The sequence below is a fragment of the Manacus vitellinus genome, unplaced genomic scaffold, assembly GCF_001715985.3.
Source record: "Manacus vitellinus isolate BGI_N305 unplaced genomic scaffold, ASM171598v3 scaffold_40_pilon, whole genome shotgun sequence".
Taxonomy (NCBI): Eukaryota; Metazoa; Chordata; class Aves; order Passeriformes; family Pipridae; genus Manacus; species Manacus vitellinus.
The window spans coordinates 5,733,553-5,754,669 of NW_021940541.1; the positions used below are offsets into that span (position 1 = coordinate 5,733,553).

Below are 21,117 nucleotides of genomic sequence, written 5' to 3' on the forward strand. Positions count from 1 at the left end.
AGGAACTGTGCCAGCTGAAAGGAGAGCAGGACAAGGCACAAACGCTGTCCTTCACTGCTGTCACTCAGAAGTCATCCACCACTAGACAATGCTGGTGGCAGCTAAGATGTATAAGGCCAGCTCCAACCTGTATGTGCAATTGGTTCACCAGCTTTCAGTAAGGGTTTTGTTGTTATTAGATGGTAAAGAAAGAAAATGTTAGTCTTCATCAGGAAGCTGAAACCATTACAGATTTGATTTATAGCTGGTTCAGAGAGCTAAAATTGGTTATAATTCTCATCTATTACTACCTGCCTAAAATCTTGCATCTTCTGTAAGACCTGCAATGCCATCATCTGCCATGGCAGAGTGGCTCAAGCCTCATCTCCCTTTCTCAACTTTTCTCTGCCAGTTGCTTTGTGCAAGTCCTGCCCCTGTCATTTCTCTCTCCCTCATGACCTCAAGTTGCTTTACTATGAATTCCAGTGTCTTTCTCACTCAGAGACTTGCCACTACTAACCTGCATCTTCTTCCCCCTCAGCACTGGACACATAGAACATACACCTGACAGTCTAAGGAATTTTGACTATTAAAAGTTCCACTGGAACTTCCTTGTACCCTGGGATAGCTGCACTACAAGCTAACAGGGTTTTAGACACATCAGGCCGGCTTCAGATGTTCCTGATGACCCAAAGGTGTAAAATCATCAGTACAGTGCAGCCAACACAGCAAAGAGCACGGGGAACCAACATGCTTTACAGAACACACTGCCTGCAGCTGGGGGGACAAAGGTCTTCCAATTCTTGTTGAAGGGAAGTAACCATATTTTTGCTCTGGTGTTCTTACCAATAATAGATAGGGGTATACTTGAGAAGAGCACAATTCTGATGCCTGAGGTTCTGCTGCTGATCCTGACTGGTCCTGTTTATAGCAGTTTTTGTCAATGGTTAAAGGATCCTGGACAAAGGATGAGGAGGGAGGTACTATTTCAGAACTGATATTTTATTCAGCTGAGGATCTAACTGAGGGGAGGAGTCATGGGGTGCTTGCATGACACATGGGAGGACTCTAAGTGCAGACACAGCCTGTAGGTTCTGCTGCTGCCACTCTGAACCTCCACAGCTCAGCTCTAAGTCATCACAAATCCCAGGGTCAGCACAAACCAGACTGTTGAACTTCTCTCTTGCTACCTGTTTGATATGAGCAACTGTGGAAAGGCCTTGGAATTTGACTGCAGCACAGAGAATACTTTGAGTTTTGCTCTCATTTCAGCAGGTGCAGGTTTGAAAAATAAATGGACATTTGCTTTCCAGGTCACCTCTCACTCAGTTTTGTTCTATCTGTCATTAGAAACAGCACAAAAACTAGTGAAGGAGAAGAGCTTCAAATAGGGCTCCTTTTCTAACTAAAAAGTACTTGATGAAACAACAACAGAAGGAAGTGCAAATCTCAGCTGGGCTGGTCCCATGACATCACAAACCTTCAGCATGGCAAGTAGCATTCTTGAATGCACCAAAATCTTGTCTGTTAGCATTTAATGCGAGACATTACAAACTAATGAAGAGGAGAAATGTATGCAGTGTTGCTGTAAACCAAATATACAGATGTAAAATAATTAAGAATAAACTGTTCCATAAAAATGCATGTCATTAAACCCCAGACTGATAAAGTGATTTATGAAGAATTTTCTAGAATTGCTAAAAAGAATGATTTCTCATTTGAGGCTCTGGAAGTCTTGAGTCACATTTTGTTTCTTTTAAAAAAATGTCTTAAAACACATGGCTTTACAGCTGCTGCTTGGAAAATATACACCTCCAAAGTCTGACTTTCATTTAAATACAAATGTACAAAATGTAAACTGAGACAATAGAGAAATTTACAAAACTTTTCTTTAAAAATAATAAAGACAAAATTCAGTTCTAGTATGATGCTATTTAAATACGTGCAAGTAGTCATGTTCATTGAATTTCTATTGCAATGTTCTAAATAGACAAATGTGATTCACACAGTCTTGAGTGCCACCTCCAAAAACAGACCTGAGTGGAAAATTCTTCTTAAAATGCGAGGCTCCACTGGAAGGAATGGATAGAAAATCTCCATTTTGGGAGATCCCTTTTATTTTCACTCAATGGTGGAGGCTCTCTCATCCACAGAAGCTCCAGAGATTATAGTGGAAGGATGCAACACGTTGTTTCACAAAACTGAGCTGGAACTAGCTGCTTCCAGTGGAGTTTGAACTCACGTGATTTGAATTTATGTGGTGATTTAAACTGGCCTTTGAATTTGGAGAGCTCTTTGAATTGTTCTGATGCTGTAGAGAGAGGAAGACAACGGCAATTAGATTTGCAAAATATGCCATGCTTTTATTTTTAGTCCAACATTGCTCATTTTACGGTGATAAGGTACTGACTGGACTGCAAGGTTTTTTTGTTTGAAGATCTTTGGATGCAAAATATTCTTTACTTTCTTACCTGTATTCCCTCTAGGTCAGCAGGACCATGGCAGTTCTTGAGGAATGAAGCAAAGAAGACTCACTCGAGCTCCAGGAGTCAAATCAATTCACTGCAAAATGTCAGTATCTGCTAAATCTGGCTAATACAGAGGATACCTGCCAATGCTCAGGCATGGTTTTAACTCTACAGAAACAGATCAGTCTAACAATGCTATTGAGATTTGCAAGTGGTGCCATGGGGCCTCATGAAACCTGTACATCATGCATGATCTGGTCTGCTCTCTTTTTACTGTCTTGGTTTCCTGCCATGACCACCTCCCTCAAAATTTGCATTTTCTTTTCCTTTTTTTTTTTTAAACATATAAATCAAGGATTTTCACAAGGAACTTCAACTGCTGGAAACAAAACTCATGAACAACACTGGAACTTCTGGCAGTAAAAAAAAATATAAATCACAAGAGGTAAATGGAAAACCTGGGACATGCAGGATTAGCCAGGGAATTACCAGGTAACTGTGACAGCCAGCCCTCTCTGAGACACTCTGCCTTCCTCCTAACAAAAATACCAGCAGAACATGGCTGTGACACTGGGCACCTGTGGGAGTTCCCTTGTCTTAGCCATAAAAGATCTCACCTGTCGCTTAAATATTCTCTGTAGCAATCCTTTCTTGGGTGGCTCTGGGGGGTAGCTTTTGTTTAGGTCTGGTGAAATAGTACCATTTGGTCCAAACACATTCAGCTCCTTGAAGCACTCTGTTTCTATCATCTAGTGGAACACAAGGAGAAAGAAAAGAAAAAAGAGATGATACAACTGAATTAACCAAATTCCAGTAGCACTGGGTTGTTCAAAGTCACCAATATGTTGGGAGGGTTAACAGTTGGTTCCTGCTGGTGTCCATGGAAGGCAAACAGGATGTGTGAAAAGGAGAGGCTGAGTCTGCTCTGCACCTTTGCACATCACTCTTGTCAAAAACTGCCCTGTGAAACTTCCTGTTCTTTTCTTTAGCATTGTGGAGAATATTTTGGGTAAAGGCAGGCACACTTACAAAACCCCAGTTATTAGCACCCCTCTGCCCAAGTGGATCTGCTGTTTGATACAGAGTTGGATTATGAAATCTACTGTTGGCTGTGTTTTGACAGCAAACAGAAAGAAAGACTCAGATCTGGGAACCTCAGAGCAGTTCAAGGTCCAGAGTCAATGCTGCAGCTGGGACCCACTGCAGGTACAAGGCAATGGGTGACATCAGGATCACCAGTGGAGGAGCCTTCTTCTAAGACTTCCAACTATCCCAGAAAAGCTCCCGAGAGCTGTTGCTGAAACACCTCTGCAGAAATCCAGGAGAAGGAAGTACAGTAGGATCCTGGCCAATTTACACAAAGATCCAGAGCCAACAGATACAGTCACCTGGACCTGACACCTGTGGTACATTACAGAACTTGAAAGGGGCCATTTGTAACTCATGAAAGCATTAGAGTCTGGTAGGTTCTCCAGTAGCCATATATTACTGGAAACATACTGCTCCTCTTAAACCATCTGCATTTGGGCTTTCATTGGAGTAATTTTACTATGATACACCCTTACCTCATTTTGCCATGGGATAGACACTGATCCTGTGGAAAACTTGGAATAGAAATCATCATCTGTTTGGTCCAGGTTAACTCCTTTCACTGTGGAGAACTGCTCGATGTCCAACACATCCTTGCAGTACACTGCTCTGGGCTGTCAGCAGCAAAGAAAAGAGAAACAACAAGAGAAAAAATGTTTCTAAGTCGGATCATGTGCTTTCATTCACATTTTCAGTCAAGTGAGAATGTCTAACAACAAGTGTGTGTCTGCATCCCCTTTCTCTAGACTTGTTCTGCCTGCCTGTTCATCATCAAAGGCTGACTTCACTTTAAGCACCTTAAGATTCCTATTTCGAAGTCCTTAAAGCATCAGTCAAAGTAGGTTTTAGTCATCCATGTACCATCTGGTTAAGAGGTGAGAGGAAAAGAACAGAGAAAGCAAGAAAACAAAAATCAAATCCTTCACCGGTCTTTTCTTTTAGAGTGGAAACAACAGAAAACCAGAATGTTTATGAGACAGCTCTGAAAAGAGGCCTCAAACAGAAGTGCCCTCCTGGTCAGATAGCTGTGGGGTTTGCAGCTTAAAAATTTAAAGGAATGTACACTAATTGCTAAAGAAAACAGAGGAGGTTTGGCATTTTTCCATTGTTTTTATTAATAGCTCTGCTGCTGGAAGCTGTCCAGAAGCACCTCTATTAACTCTTCTAACTTGTCTGCATTTGTTCAAAGAAACAGTCAAATGGCTTTGCCTTTTTGAACTACTTAGCTTTCTGGGATGACAGAGACAGAGCTCTTTGCAGTGACGTGGTTTTTAGCTCCTATTCCAGCAGTCAGCCACAGAGAGCAGAAATGGTCATCACTGGCTCCCTGTCACCCTCAGTGTGGTCACCTGTGTGCCCAGAGAGTTCCCAGCTACCCTCTGATGTGCAGGGATAATCGAGGGGTGGCTGGTGGGACCAGCCTGACCTGCTCAACTGCAGCACGTGTTGAATCCTACTGCCTACAGATGGTACCATGACTGCCCAGGGCTCCAACAGTGCAGCACTTTATCTGAGCACTGTGGCCAAACAAACAGAGTTGACAGAGGTCCTGTGTGCTGAAGGCTGCATCCTTCTGCATTCCAGATGGCTGTGATCCACAGCAATTTTGTGGACACAGAGTAATCTAGAAGAGGATGGAGAGACACAGGTTGGATTCCAACCTCTGCCATTGGCTATATAGCTTTGGGTGATTCAGCTGACTTCAGTAAAGACTGGGAAATCTACGGATGAATTGGCAAACAAATCAAATTAGGGGCAGCTCTTGAGTTCCCGATAAATAGCCATAAAAATTTATGTGCCTTTGCTTTAGCAAATGTGTCTCTAAGAGGTGCCTTCTGGGCCTTTCGTGCCTCAGCTAAGCTTTTAACACACTCTGGCAGATCCCAAATTTGAGCCCAGAATTTTCTAATTTTCTACATCAGAAAGAAATAGTAGCTTGTCTCCTGTTTCTTCCCACTAAAGCAGGTCGTAACACCATGGGCTAATTGGCAGGAGTAACTAGGCCACATAGTAAAATGTAAAGCAAAACCAGAGCAGCTAAAGTAAACTCTCGTAGCATTCAAACCACTTTGGTTTGGTTGAGTTTGCAGCAACGTGAATGAGAGCTGCCAAGATGTTACTTTCCTTAATAGATTAAAATGGCAGTGTTTACTTAGAACCATATGGGAACTTTAAGGATAGAAGATCTAGCCAGAAAGAGAGCCCTGCGGGAGGAAAATCATCAGATAACTCTGTGCACTGGGGTAGAAATTAATACCACAAAAGGGTGGAAAAAGCTTTGTTGTTACCAATGCAACAAAGACTTTGAGTATGTGTGAGTCTGGGGTGCAAACCTGAGTAAGGACTCAACGTTGGGTTTCATGCCCCATGAACACTAAAAAGTTCAAAATGCTCTCTCAGGTCCAAGTCACCTTCTCTGCTGGAGGTGACACCTGATGTCATAATGACCAAGTCAATCCCCTGGCTCCACAGAGCTTTGGACTTTGTAGTTCTGGTTTCACTCAGCATGTATATCTATAAATCTGTGTGCATACATGTGGCTCTCACTGCTGGTGGTGCCAAGCACCACCTGGTCCTGAGCACACTGATCCTCACACCACCACCATGGGTAAGGGAATACAAAGGTTTCCAGTGCCTCCAGTGTCACATGGAATGCTGTGGTAAAATGATTGGGAATGAGTGAAGGCCCAGGTGACCATCCTGTGTGGAGGTTCACCCACCCTGCACACACACACCTACACAGCTCCCTCTGCTCTTCCTCCCAGCACCCCCACTCCAGCCCTACCACTTCTCACACCTTCCCATGCAGACAGTGGTAACAGCCCTGAGAGAGAGAAGTTATTTTAGAAACAAATCTCTAGAAAGAGGCCACTGGGGGTTCTTCCCATCGTACTTACATCAGGGACAAAGGGAGGATCCAGCATTCCTGCTTCTAACCGCTTGAAATTCATGCTCTTGAAGAAGGGGTGCCTCTTCACTTCTGCTGCACCTTCCCCCTGACATCCCAGCCGCTGCTTCACGTCTTTGGTGAGGAGCTGAAACGTGCCAAGAGGAGTGGTGAGGATGTCAGAAAAGCAAGAGCTCCACAGAGATATTTTTATCTCCAGTTGGTTTTGAACGTGCCCAGAGGGAAGCACAGAGGGGAGGTGGAATTGCTGCTACTTAAAGGCTGAAGTTAAATGGATTAGGACTGCCCTGTTCCACATGCTGGTAAAACCATTTGAAAATCACCTGCTGTAAAGTATTTACAGTCAAAATAGAGACTGTTGCTTCTGCTTACTTTCAGTGAACACTCTCAAGAAAAGATCTGACATTCCTTAATAACTTATATAGATGCACATTCATAAGTCTCATGTGTTTTTTCTCATTTTTTTTTTCTTTTGTATGGATGGACTAATTGATCTGCAAGGAAAGAGTTCAATAATTCTGGCACAAACTAGTTGGTGGATGAGCAGACAACATATAGCCAAATCATCACAAAAGTGCCTCTACTTTTAAACCATATGCATAGGATCAAGCAGGCTAAGAGATCACAACTAAACAGTTGAAGAGAGGTAGAGCTCATTGTGCAAGTGACTGGTTCAAAAAGACCATCACCTGGGACAGGGACCTGTCTAAATGTACCACTGACTTGAAAGGCAATCTGCTGAAAAGTGAAGGTTCACAGTTTTGTTTCCCTGTTTTCCCTTCCATTCATCTTCAAGGAAGCCTGCATTATGCTCAGATAAAGATGGGAAAATACAGCTCCAAAATCACCATCATCTGCCAGAGATTTCAGCTGCCTACTCAAGAGATGGGCAACTCATGCCTTAGCTCAGCAGCAAACTAAACATGCACTGCAAACGGGCAAGGCTGGCTTTGCTGGGTGCTCTACATTTTCCACACCAGTGGAAAATGCTCCAGGGAGACCCTAAAGCCCCATCCAGTACCTAAAGGCACTGCAAGAGAACACGTTGCCCAGAGAAGCTGTGGCTGCCCCATCCCTGGAAGTGTCCAAGGACAGGCTGGACGGGGCTCGGAGCAACCCGGGCTGGTGGAAGGTGTCCCTGCCCACGGCAGGGGGTTGCACTAGGTGTTCTTTAAGATCCCTTCATCACAAACCTCTCCGTGGCGCTGCCAGTGACCCGGCACTGACAGGAGGGGTGTCTGTCGTGCCGGTGCCGCCGGGAGGCAGCAGAGGAGCGCGAGCGCGCGGGCCGGTCCCGGGAGCATCCCGGGAGCATCTCCCGGGGCCAGGGCTCCCCCCCACCCCCGGCTCTGCTTGCCCGGAGCCGAGCCGGGAAGCACCGCTCGCCCCTGCCCGGGTGGGCTGCGCTCCGGGAATGGCACTGAAAGCCCCAGCGAGCCGAGGGCACTGCCCGCCCGCGGGAGGCTCGTCCTGGACCGTCCCAGCTGCGGCGGTTTTGCTTTCCAATTCATAGAATCACAGAATCAGCTGGGTTGGAAGGGACCTCCGAGATCATCAAGTCCAGCCCTTGATCCAATCCCACCGTGGTTCCCAGCCCATGGCACTGATGCCACATCCAGTCTCATCCTAAAAACCTCCAGGGACGGAGAATCCTCCACTTCCCTGGGCAGCCCATTCCAATGGCTGAGCACCCTCTCTGGAAAGAATTCCTTCCTAATATCCAACCTAAACCTCCCCTGGCACAGCTGAAGACCCAGCCCTCTTGTCTTGCTGATCATTGCCTGGGAAAAGAGACCAACCCCCCCTGGCTCCCCCCTCCTGTCAGGGAGTTGCAGAGAGTGAGGAGGTCCCCCCTGAGCCTCCTCTTCTCCAGGCTGAGCCCCCCCAGCTCCCTCAGCCTCTCCTCACAGCACTTGTGCTCCAGTCCCTTCCCCAGCCTTGTTGCTCTCCTCTGGACCTGCTCCAGCCCCTCCAGGGCCTTCCTGAGCTGAGGGCCCAGAACTGGACACAGCACTCCAGGGGTGGCCTCCCCAGTGCTCATTGTTGCACAAGACTTTGAGCTCCCTCAGTCCTGAGGCAAGGTTTTTTGTTGCGAGTATTTCTGTATTGGTTTTTGTTTGTTTGTTTATTTGTTTTGTTAAATCCCAACAGTCACATGTTCTAGCCTATGTGAAGAAGATAGCTCTGGAATTTCCAGTCAGAATCCGGCTTGCTCTGTTGTGGTTGGGTGGAGGAGGCAAAAGTACTTTTGATCTTCTATTCTCATGCTGATAGGGCTTTCCTGACAGGTGGAAAGAAGAATCTGAAGGCAGAAAGACCATTTTTACGGCCCCTGGCTCTGATATACTTTTGGAAATGATACTTTGAAGCTTTCAGGGACAGCGCAGCTGAGGAGCAAGAGGTAGTAGGAAGGGGTAGGCTGGAATTGCCTGTAGATGACAAAGGAGATCCCCGCAGTTTCTGCTCTCAAGTGAGCTGTGAAGGGATGAAAGGGGGTTACATCCTGTCTATGTAGTCTGGACTCTGGATTAAGCGGGAAGACCAAACTAATCTGTGAATTTACCCTTGTCAGGCTGTAAGTTGTTTGGAGTGTGTGGTCAGAGGATAGGGTAGCTGAGGATAGAAAAAGGCTGCCTGGGTACTCCTGGGCTTCTCTGTGATAAACAAGGGAGTGTTCAGCAATTTCAGATGTGAGAAGGGAGTCTCTGGAGCATGAATGCAGTTGGCTGTGGGTGGTTGGACACACTGCAGGCTGAAAGACACAAAAGGGAACAGGCCAGTGGGAATAGGCTGGGACTGAAAGACCACAGAAAGGAGAGGATTCTCCTGCAAACTCCTGCCTGCCTCTTGAGGAGAGTCCCAATGGAGAAAAATGTAAGAAATTCATGGAATTTGATAAGCTGTAGATTCAACCAGCTCTAGAGATGGCAACAGGTGAAACCAGACAATTTTTCTGGCTTCTGTTGTGGATATCAAGAGATAGCATGGACTATAACATTTTCCAGAAGGAAAAAACCCTTCCTTTGTCTGAGGAATAATGAGTCTTTTACCATTTCCTGCAGCCCCAGAAGCTTTCTGCAATAGTAAACCTTTGCAAGAGCCTGAAACATGCATCCCATTTGGGAATCTGACCTGGAAAAGAAAATGGAGATAACAACTGTATGTTTTGAGCCACCTCTACACTTTTGTTTAATTCAGCTTCAAAGGGTTTATTTAATATGAACAGAGAGCAGAACAAAAGCAACTACATCAGGCTGGTGACAAGCCCTCCTGGGACAGCAGTGCAAGTGACCCCATTAAACATAATTTCAGAGTAATTTTACAGCCAAAGCCTGCAGATAATTCACAGAGTTTCAAATCTGAAGACGTCTTAGGCCACCCAACCATGCATGAAGTTGATACCAAGCAGCAGAGCTTTATGTTCTGGTAGCAAATGCTCCAGATGACACTGGACATTTAGGGTTTAGTCTACAGAGTTATGGGCAAAGCATGACTAGAACAGGATTTTCAAAGAGAGTCCTGAGTAGCAGCAGTGAAGTTACATCAAGATCTTGATATAAAGAGCTTTCTGATACTTTCATGTCGCTCATTTGATCCCCACTGGGGATTCAAACTCTGCTATGTCTGAGACTTTTTCCATGACTTTGTTTTGTTTCCTTTTCAAAAAGAAACAACTGTTGTGAGGATTGCTAAAAAAAGCCAGCAGCCCCCAAAGCACTGCTTTATCTTCTTGTGATCAATCAGTTCATATCCAGATCATACCATGTAATAAACAATTCCAAGTCCTAGGATGTTAGTCCTAAAATTATAGGAGTAAGGGGAAACAAAAAATTGCTGCTCATGAAAAGAGACAAGGGTAAAACCATTTCCATTGACCCAGCTGATCAAATAGTTTAAGGAATCACCTAGATAAATTTCAACCCTGACACAGAGGTAAGCATACTCTTTTCAGCAATTTTTAGAGAATAGAAAGGCAGTACTATGGTCCCCTCTCAGTTACTAAATGAGAGAAGAGAGTGGAGTGGGAACTGAAGATGCCAGAATGACATGAATGGCTGTACATCATCCTGCTTATGAAATCACAGCCTCATCTGGCCAGCTGAAGAGATAAAACACTCTCAGGCGTGGGTGACAATTAAGCTCATTGCAAAGACCTACTAGAGAAGATTTATTATTATTGTTGCTGTTGTTATTCTCAATAGCAACAATAATCATTTGAAGAGCACCCTGACGTGTACGAGGTTCCTCCCAAGACAGATGGAGATCAGTTATCCTCGGGCAGCACTGGCAAACTTGAAGGTGTCATTATGTGTGAACAAGTTGGTTTCTAGGGATGAGAGCAGAGAGGAAGGATGAAAGCAGGCAGGAGTAGCTGTGGGATGACATTTTCTGGTGGTGAGGTTGAGAAAAAAATTGCTTTTAGGGGAAAAAAGAACCCATCACCTTTTAGTTGGTTGGGGAGGCACCTTGGGAAAGGAATGGAGATTAGAATGGTGGAACAGCCATGTCTGGAGATTGCCTAGTCCAACCCCTCTACTCAAAGCAGAGCCACTTAGAGCAAGTTGTTCCAGACCTTGTCCAGCTGGGATTTGGATAACTCCAGGTGTGGAGACCACACAGCCTCTCTGGGAAACCTGTTCCAGTACTTGACTACATTCACTGTGGAAAAGTGTTTCCCAATGTTCAGAGGGACCCCCCTGTGTTTCAGTTTGTGCCCATTGCCTCCTGTCCCGTTACTGGGCAGCAAACCAAGAGTTTGGCTCTGTCTTCTCTACACCCTCCAACCAGAGATCCCTTTTGTGGAGTAAAAAGGGAGCTGCAGGAATAAAAGGCATGAGGGAAGACACTTTGTGGGAAACATAGAGAAGCAGGACACTGTCAGAAGAACAGAGAAATATGGGCCCATCCAATTCTGCTGACTTGAATGCACTTCAAGTCACATCTCTGGATGCATGACTGCACTTGTCAGAGAAGACATGCATGTACATCAATGAAGTACAAGTCATAACAACAACAAACAGGGAGCATTTCCTAGAAAGACTGGAGTTTTTTCACAGAAAAAACACACCATGAAGCAGTTATGTTATATGGGAACTATGGGTTGGGGAGCTTCCCAGAAAGCCAGCTGCCCCTGTTCCTAATTATTTATTATTCATCTCTGTTTCAGTCCAAAATGAGGTCTGATTTATGGGAAATTGCTTACAAAATGAAACATGGAAATATGGGATGGATGATGATTAATGGGAGCTATGATATGTGCCTGCAAAAATGCAAAAGGGCACAAACATCCTGCAGGGGAAGGTTGACATGGAGTGACACTAGAGGGCTTTCATATGAGCAAATGAATAAAGACAATATATCTCCTGATGGCGACGCTATGAGCTCATGGAGCAAGCTTTGAAGAGAAGGTTAGGAGACATGGTGAGAAACATGTTGTTCCCCACTCCTACCCTGAAGAGTCCGCTGTGGGAAAGCCTTGTTGTGTCAGATCTTTGTGAAGGCTCAAGTTAGATTCATGTACTGAAACTTCATGTTTCATTTTGCAGACATGAGGGGTAATTAATTGTTACTTTTTTGTGTCCTTGTTAAGATGCTGGTACAAACTAACAAAGTCCTGCTTTTCAGCACAAAGAGCAAAAAGAATTTGAGAAAATGCATTTGAATAACGGATTTTTAAAATAAAAAATCTTGATAAAATAAATCACTTTTGGATGTAAAACCACAAATGCCATCACACTCGGTACCAGAACTAAGGCACTTCCTGCCTTGAGGCATTAGTGCTCAAAAAGGGAAGGGTTATCTTTGGATCCATTAATAGTTTGCAGAAACCACCTAAATAAACATGCCACGTGATTGGACAGGGAAGCAGCTAATGATCAAGTTTTCAGGATGATTTATATACAGTCCATGCTTCCCTGAGGCAAGGGAATGAACTAGATGACCTCCCAAGGTCCCACCTCTGTGAAACCAAAGCCTCCATGGCTTGAAGATGACAATGACCACTACAGTGTAACGACTGTCTGCTCCCCTGGAGTGGTAGCTCATCTACAGCACTATCCCATCAATGCTGCATTTAATTCTTCTCCACTTTAAGTTCTTCTGGGCTTGCTTATTTTCAACGTATACTTTCATTCTGTTGTGCAAGAGACACAAAGAGTAACAAGGAGGGCTTCTACAATGCGTCAGCCAGAAAAGGGGGCTTGGGCTAGATGATCTTTAAAGGTCCCTCCCAACCCAAACTGTTCTGATTCTGTGCCTCATGCCTGCAAATAACTAGGGAATAAGCAACAGGATATAATTTTTGCCCACTACATTTCTATTCCATACTAACAGCAGGATATGCACAAACCCTCTGCCACTCCAGCAGACTCTACTCCTCACCTGGAGACAGTTAAGATGCTACCTGAGAAGAGAAGGCTGTTTGAGCACATGAGATGGTTTGTAAGAGTCTGTGACTGTCCTAAAGTTTCCCGTGTCAGCTTCACTGGGGGCTCTGAATCTCCAATTAAGGGCAGTGAATGGCCTAGAATATCTATCAAGAGTGATGTCAGCTAGTTACCACCCAGGGATTCAGCAGTGAGTTGGTGCACTGTGAGTTAATAACTTCCAGGCACCATACTTGGCAATGCTACCATTATTATTTGCAAGGAGACTTCAGTGTCTCTTCCTGAAGCCAGCCAACCAGAATGTCATCGACCTGTTTGCTTGCCTGTTGCACAAGACATTGGTGAAACTCTCACTACCTATTTGTTGACCTTTCTTTCCCCTCATTCTCCCTCTACCAGCATACACAGATATGTCATTGCCTCCAAAGGAGACTTCACTCGTTAGCAAACAACATCAAGAGAAAGGCCACAGCCCTTTCCAAACTACAATTCCGCCTTCTAAAGATGGATGTCAACAAGACACTGATGAATTCAGACACAGCTTTGAGATTTCTCGGAGGGTTTGAGGATTTCCATTGTCAGACATGGCTATTGTGCTACAAAAATGACTCCCAGCTGAAAGAGTGAGAAAACATTTTGAAGAACAGCTCAACAGTATTAAGAAAAGCTGGATACCCTGCACCCCAGGGGAAAAGCTGCTAACAAACTCAGTAAGATGGGCTGGGACATTTGAGTGTCTCAATAATTTCATTGCATAATCCTTGTCCTGCTTACCCCCAGCTCTCACCAAAGACAATGGAAGCCTGGGGTTTTCAGTTCCTTGCAGGAGACAACCAGAGTCTTGCATCATCAAGTCCTTTTTATTTTTTCTACAATGTTATAAAAGACAGAAATGCATTCCTGACTGCAAACTAACATTCAAAGTCTCACGAGAATAGATACCGCTCCCTTGGCCTTAAAACTTTGGAAAGGGCTCCAGACGACCGTGATGAATCTCATGGAGAAGCAAGCCCAAACAAACACAATTAGAATCAACAGAGAATGCAGTCACCCCCTCAGCAGATGAGCTTGGTTAGTCCTTGTTTCTGCAGCCCCTCTGTGGGATAGTGTTTCTGCTCAGACCGTGTCACACACAGCTTGTTAACGGCGCTGCCACAGCGGGCCTTCCAGCCCCTTACCATTTTACAGATGGACTTGGCCTCCTCAGAAAACTTGTGGGAGTACACCTCTTCTGTCTCCAGCACCCTCCTGTCCACTTCTTCCCTCTTCACCTTCTCCTTCCTTCCACGAAATGGTGATTGCCCAGCAATCATTTCATAAATGAGACAGCCTAGCCCCCAGTAGTCAGGGCTGAGCGTGTATCTCTGGTTGTTCAACACTTCTGGAGCTGTGGAGGAGAGTGATACGTCTTGTGGAGATGCTTGATATTTAGATAGGCAAAACAAACGTCTAGAACTTTCATTTTGGTGACTGAACACACATGCACAGACGATGGTGGGTAAAATACAAAAATACCTCCTGATTTCCACTGATTGCATTACAGAGAATGCAGCATGCTACATGCCATGCTGTTTTCTCTACATGCTACATGCCTTGTGCATGCTGCCTTCTGACTTCTCTACCAACTCAGTCCAATTAGGGAAAAAAAAAAAAACCAACCAAAAAAACCCAGAAAGAAGTTGAAGCTAAATATTAAGCAGAGACCTAAACTTAAGAGTCCCTCCAGACTTCTCCATTTAGGGAAGAAATGAAATGCAAACACACATCCTGTGAACGGCCGTGACATTTCTTCAAAAGCAAATTCTGTCTTTTTGGTCAATTGGTAACTTATTTTTTTTTCTCTCCCACTTTAAAAAGAACAACCCATTTATTTTGTGTTGCAACCACACGATGCTTTGGGCGTACAGTCGCTGCCTTGCAGGCCCCTTCACTGCCATGCAGGGGTGCAAACACACACACACACACGTGCCCACAAGCACAGAGCCTCAGTGTGCACGCAAACTTACACTGGGATAACAAAATTTAGACATGACAACTGATTTGCTTGCTTTCATTAAAGTCTCCCCATGGTGTAACAGTGGCTCACATCAGCTAGTTTCTATTTAGTCAAATAAGCACAAGCAAATTTTTACTCCAAGAAATATGCCCACCCAGAGAATGCATGAAAATAATTACATTGAATTTAGAAAACAGATCTAGTTGAACCAGGGAGAGTGTTTTCATTTTACCAGTGCACAAATCTCTACTCTTCTTTTGTGCAACCTCCCCTGCACAGAATGGAAGACTCAAGATGACTCTGGTCAAGATGACCATAGGTGTGGACTTACCCATTTTATCACAAACTATCATTTTATCACTTACTATTATTTAAAGTAGCAACTAGAAAGAAACTTTTCTTTTAGCACATAACCCTCCTAAAATAAACCTATGCTTAAATCACCAGAATCCCAGTTGTTGTCTCCCCTTTTCATTTTCTTTGCTGATTTAAGGTTATAGACCAGACTCACTGAGAGCTGCTGTGGTTCATCCTTCTGATTTCCCCTGCCATGATTTCTGTGTGGGTTGCTGCAAGGAACTGGACCCAGCCTAATGTGAATATTTTTTATTCTTTTTCTCAAGCTTACATGGCAGAAATATCACGAGAAGTCAAGTAATTATATAAAAGATGAGCTGTAGAAGACTTACCCATATACCCTACTGTCCCTACTCTTCCACGGATTGATTCACCCTCAGGGATTTTAACAGCTAGACCCAAATCAGATATTCTGATATGGCCTGGAAGGAAAATAGAAACAAAAAACCAAAAAGCAGATATAACAACATGACCCAAATTAGTCCAACCCCCCCAGCTGTGGTCATTGCTACAATACTCTTGCAATTTACTGCTCAGACTTTTTAAGAGAAGAGTGTTCTGAATCACTGAATTGGAACAGTTTCATTGATAAGGAAAAGAGGAATTATTAAGGAAAAGAGGAATTATTATGGAAAAGAGGAATTATAAAGGGCACTACAATTCAATGAAATTAAAGTGAGGTTACGGACGGGATTGGATTGTGTTAGACATTTTAAAACCAAGGAAAAAAGGCAATGAGAAGCATGCTGTGGGGAAGTGTCTTGAACTGATCAGAGAGAATGGATGGGCTGACATAATTCTGTAACCCTCTGATGGCTGAAGGGGCTACATCTGGTCTGTAAGTCAGCATGAGATTCGATTATCGCTGCCTTCAGCAGCAAACGGGTACCTGGGTTTGCACAGAACGAGACTCAGCTCAGCAAAGGATGAAAACACTTTTGAAAACAGAGTGAGAAGCACAGATTTAGAAATCAGAACTTCCTTTGTATTGCATCAGCCTTGCAGCAAGAAGGACAGAAAAACAATGCAAAGAAGGCAGAGAGCCCCAGCGAAGCACAGACCCTGCTGAGCTCGAGCACAGCCCCGGCTGCTCCGCTCCATCTGTGCAGGAGCTCCAGCAGCTCAGCCTCCCCTGCACGGCAATATTAGTGTATGCTGAGCCCCTTAATCACTTCAGAGCATTATTTGTCTTTGTGCAATATATATCCTAAAACTAACTTAATCTGCTTTACTGGGAAAGCATCTCTGTAAACCTCTGAGACTTACCATAATCATCCAGCAGGATATTTTCTGGCTTCAGATCTCTGAAAATGAAGGATAGCAGTCATTGGTACGAAGCTGGTTTTGATAACATAACCATACAACTGTGCGAGTGCATTTATTACTAGTAATAAACCAATTGAGTGTCAACCCAAACAGCGAGGAACTCCTGAAACCAATGCAACCTTTTACAACTCACTTCACAGAGAGACTGAAACCATATGTCTTTTTCTAAACTGGAGTTAGAATTTTTCACTAAGCCAAGCTTTTAGTTCCTAATCTGCTCCGTAATGGACTCATCCATCTAGTGCTGTAAGCCCTGTAAACCAAACCCTGTAGTCCTGTGTGTTGTTAAATCTCTGTTAACATTTTCTGTTGTAAAATCTTTTGTCAAAAAGAAAAATATTTTAAATTTTAAAATGCTTTATTTGCACATGAAAATGGAAGTAGCAATCTGTTGGGCTCGAGTTTTCCATGCCTGGCATCTGACTCAGACCAAACATGTGAATGTGTGTCCAGGCACTTGCACACACGTGTAATAATTTCACCACGTTTGGAAAAAGAGGGGCAGGGGGGGAATGCTTTGCCCAGATTAAGACTCTTCATACAAACATTTGTGAAACTCTAGTGCCTATGTGGTTTGGAGTAACGCCACGAAAATTGGCAAGGTGGTCACTCTGATGTCAAAGATGTGCCTTTTACTGCTCCTGTGAAAAAAAAAATAAAAATCCCAAATCTGGCCAAGTTATAAACTTCTGAAATAAGTAATCTCAGTTTTCATATATTTAGCAGAGCCTTGGCAGATCATTCTTCTGAAAGGTTTGTCTGCACGAAACCCACTCCACCAGCTGTTCCTTCTAGACGCTGCCCAGGCCAGCCACGCTCCAGCCCCCTCTCTTGGCCACGGCTGCTTTCCAAACCTGTGCAGCCCAGCACAACTTTGCAGCCACTGCTGCCCTTCTAGGGCTGCTGTTGAGGTGGGAGCCAGACAGGCTCCTTCCCTTCCTGCTCGTGCCTGGGAGGTGGGACCAGAGGTGTGAGAGGGAAGGGAGATGGGCAGGGAGTGTCCCAGGAGGGCTGGGGTGGGTGAGTCAGGGAGAACAGCACTCCTGGCATTCACCACACCGTGCCCTGGCTTTTATCTAAACACAGTGCTCAGTCTGGTGCAAATCCAAGCAGTGTTTGGCCTCTTCTCTTTGTAAGGCCTCCTTGCATCTGTGAACCAGCTCGATCCTGTTAGCTTCCCAGCAAGAGGCACTGCTTTCAAAGAGCCAAGAGAGGGGGTGCACAGGGGAAACCCTTGCACCAGGGAAACAGGACATTGCACAGAGCCTGGGCAGGAGCCCCCCCTGTGCCTCAAGCTCCGGTGTCATGAATTTTCCTGCGAATGGAGAGGGGTATTTTATAGTTCTGACAATGCCAAGATTAAAATTGCAAAACTTGCCTTGTTTTTATTTATTATTTCAAGCAGGAACACGGCACTGTGAATAATCTCCTCTTCTTGCTTGCTTCAGACCCTCTTGACCTCTCAAGATAAACCTCACTGGGTGCCCAGTGGTACCAAGCCTATTTTTCAAATCAACAATACTGAAATATGTGAAAGGCAGCTGAATGCTGAGGAGAAGCTGTGATTTTATTTAACATACCACTGTGAGCTCTCCCTGTCTATCAACAGAAGGTTTCCAGTGCTGGAGCAACACAGTCAAGGGCATCTCCTATTTATTTTTAAAAATTTATCTCAAATCCTGTAAGAACTATTTAGTTGAAGAACTCAGCCTTCATCAGTAACTTAATCTTCTGCTCCAGCAGTTACTAGTCCCACTTAAAACTGTAACTTAGCACCACTTACAAGGATCCTGCATGCTGTCTTTGAATGAGAAAATGAGAGACTCCAGGAGAACTCTGAGAACAGCAGTTGGGTCCCTACAGTATTCTGTGATTTAGGGCAACTAGAGCAAGCTTTCCTCCCCCCCAGACATCAGTTGTCACTCCTGTTTTCAGACTCCTGGTTCCCCAGGATCCAGGCTGGCTCCCTTGGCACGGCCAACGCTTCCAGCTGCTCAAGACTGGAATGTCAAGGAGAAATAAAAGTCCCTGGTGGACACAGTGACATGTAAGGCTCCTTTCCAATGGCATGACTTCCCACATGTAAAGTAGCCTTGCCCAAACATACTGAAACATAAACTGCTGGCACTGTGCCCATGCTCTGAAGGCAATGGTACATTGTTTGGCTGTATGGGAAAGCCTAAAGAACTCAATTAATCACAGTGGACAAGGCTCTACCCTAAATTTGTGCAAAATGCCTAGGACAATGTGATCTTGATGCTGACTGGAGCTTCCAGACATGGTTATAGCACACATAAAAATTATTTACCTATATGCATGTATATACATCTAAAAACCCTAAAAAAATTTTCATATACATACATATTTATATACCTAAAAATAATTCAAGGAGAACCAGCAGCTTTTCTATGTTTGCTTTCCACGAACAATCGACCCGTTGACCTTCACCCACATGATGCAGTTGAGAAATGTAGCACAAGAGCCACGTTTGCCAAGGGAATTCTGGATCAGATAACTCTGCCTCTGAGCCTGGCTGTTCTCTCGGGTCACATGTGCCTCATCACGGCCCAGGAGATGGGGATGTGTTTTCCAACGCTGTGATTTACTCACGAGCATTTTGTTTACAGGAAGTGAAATTAAGTCTGAGGAATAAGTGTTTTGTGACGAATTATTCGCCCTGAGAAAGCGGCAGCATTTAGCTGCTGTATTTTATTGACCTATAGAGCCCTTCTCACGGGTCCCAAAACACGCTGTGGTATTACAAATTAGGGGTCTCTGCAGAGGCTCCTAAAGTACTGCTAGAAAATGTCACCTGCAAGGATACAATATCATTCATCACCAAAATGAATGTGTCTTCTGAGGTGTAAACTAGCAGCTCTTGTAAGAGTAACATGAAAACAACTGCTTAAAGAAGTAGGATGCCATTTCTCTCAGAGTACGTACTTTTTTAGGTGGCCAGATCTGTTCTATTAGAAAATGACATTATATATGGCATTATATCAGCCATGTAGTGAATGTACCAGTCATTTTATTCAATAAAATATGCTTGTAATCTGGTACTTTTAAAAGAAACACTGTACTGCCTCCTAATTTTTTCTTTTAAATGTGGTAGGGTGTTTTTCAAAGAAAAGGGAAGTCAGACACTTCACTCACAATTTGATTTTTCAACTGACATTACACACTTGGTTCCATTTTGCTCCTTGGGAAAAAAAAAATCTCCTTCTTGGGCCAGCACCAACTAAATCAGCATGTTATCTGTCTGCCCTCCATATGCCAGCTAGCAAGAGCTGAGGCACAGTGAGGCAACCAAGTGGCAGTTTGCTAGAGATCTCCTCCAAGGAACAACAATATTGTAATTTCTATCCATACAAGCACGTGCATCGTGCATATTGCACGTGGGCACATCAAGTGATTTAAAGCATGGCTTGGTTTTCAAAAATAACATATTATTGCCTATTAATCATTGTCCTTGGAAGTCCTTTCATCAATTTACAGGCCCTCTTCTGCTGTGACTGCCAGCCATAATGATTTCACAAGCTGGGATGATGAAGACAAACATTAACTGTTGTTTACAACTACACTGGTCGTTGATTAAAAAAATAAATCCTCGTGGAGTCACAAGAACTCCATCTGCAATCAGCCCGCTCATCCAGCGAGTAAAGCCCCGTGGTGCCCTGGAAAAGTGCTTGCTCAGAGCTGGAAGCCAAAGTGGAAGCTGAGAAGCTGCAGTGTGTCCTCCTCGGGGCTGGCTGCCCGCGCCGGCGCCGGGCAGAGTCGTGCCCGCTGGATGCACCCCGGCGGGTGGGATGCTGCCAGCAGCAGCCTCCTTCCACGGCTGGCACGCTGTGGCCACCACGATCCAGTCTAGCTAATCACACCAGGGTGTAAATCCACGCCCTGTGCCTCAGACACCCCCTTGGGAAAAATCCAGGAAGGAGGGTTTTTCCACGTCTGACGTGCTGCAGCCCCTCGTGCAACATAATGTAAGTAATTAGAAGGAGGCTTGGGTAGAATGATCTCCATTTCGTGCCAACTAGGAACTAGATTCCTTAATGACATTTCTTCAGAGGAACTTTCATCATTTTCTTATGTCACCCAGTGCACGCCGAGGTAGGGTTTGGGGAGCTTTGTGATAGTTCTGTCTAATTTAGACAGGATGTACTTAGTGGAGGAACTGCTTCCTTCCATGATTACTGAATCACACTGTATTTATACAGGGCTCTGCGAAATTTCAGCCAGAGCACTCAGGCACCCAAGCTGCACAGGGAGGATGCAGGCAGTACCTTCCTACCCAGAAAAGACTTCCTAAGGCTCTAGAGAGAGTGCTTACCTGTACACAGTATTTTCTCTGTGTAGGTCTTCCAAGCCACAAAGAATCTCTGCTGCATAAAACAAAGCTCTTTCCTCCTCAAAGCCTGGGTTTCCCATGTTGTAGATGTGAAACTTCAGGTCACCTCCGTTCATTATGGTCAGAACTAAACACAGGGCGTCCTTTGTTTCATAGGCATAGGCTAAATTGACCTAGAAAAACATTTGAGGCACAGTTGTGACAGTTCAGTTAGCTGCTAAGAAGGAGGAGCTGGCTTTTCATTAAAGAATTTTTTTCTA

The 21,117-nt window shown here is 44.5% G+C and overlaps 1 protein-coding gene across 3 annotated transcripts in view; it reads right to left on the bottom strand.

Annotated features, from left to right (window-relative positions):
• Positions 1-960: 960 nt before the first annotated feature.
• The window catches only part of GRK5 (G protein-coupled receptor kinase 5), an 86,051-nt gene continuing 65,894 nt past the window's right edge, over positions 961-21,117 (bottom strand). For 2 of the 3 annotated variants that reach the window (XM_018078502.2, XM_025895752.2), the window contains 8 exons: positions 20,840-21,030; positions 16,450-16,487; positions 15,516-15,605; positions 14,009-14,217; positions 6,434-6,571; positions 4,013-4,150; positions 3,065-3,196; positions 961-2,290 (listed from right to left, as the gene is read on the bottom strand). In XM_018078502.2, coding sequence (XP_017933991.1) covers positions 2,192-2,290; positions 3,065-3,196; positions 4,013-4,150; positions 6,434-6,571; positions 14,009-14,217; positions 15,516-15,605; positions 16,450-16,487; positions 20,840-21,030 — 1,035 coding nt within the window. In that variant the 3' untranslated portion in view covers positions 961-2,191. Of the gene's footprint in view, positions 2,291-2,450; positions 2,542-3,064; positions 3,197-4,012; positions 4,151-6,433; positions 6,572-14,008; positions 14,218-15,515; positions 15,606-16,449; positions 16,488-20,839; positions 21,031-21,117 lie in introns of all 3 variants that reach the window. The other variant, XM_029962020.1, reaches the window with a different exon arrangement.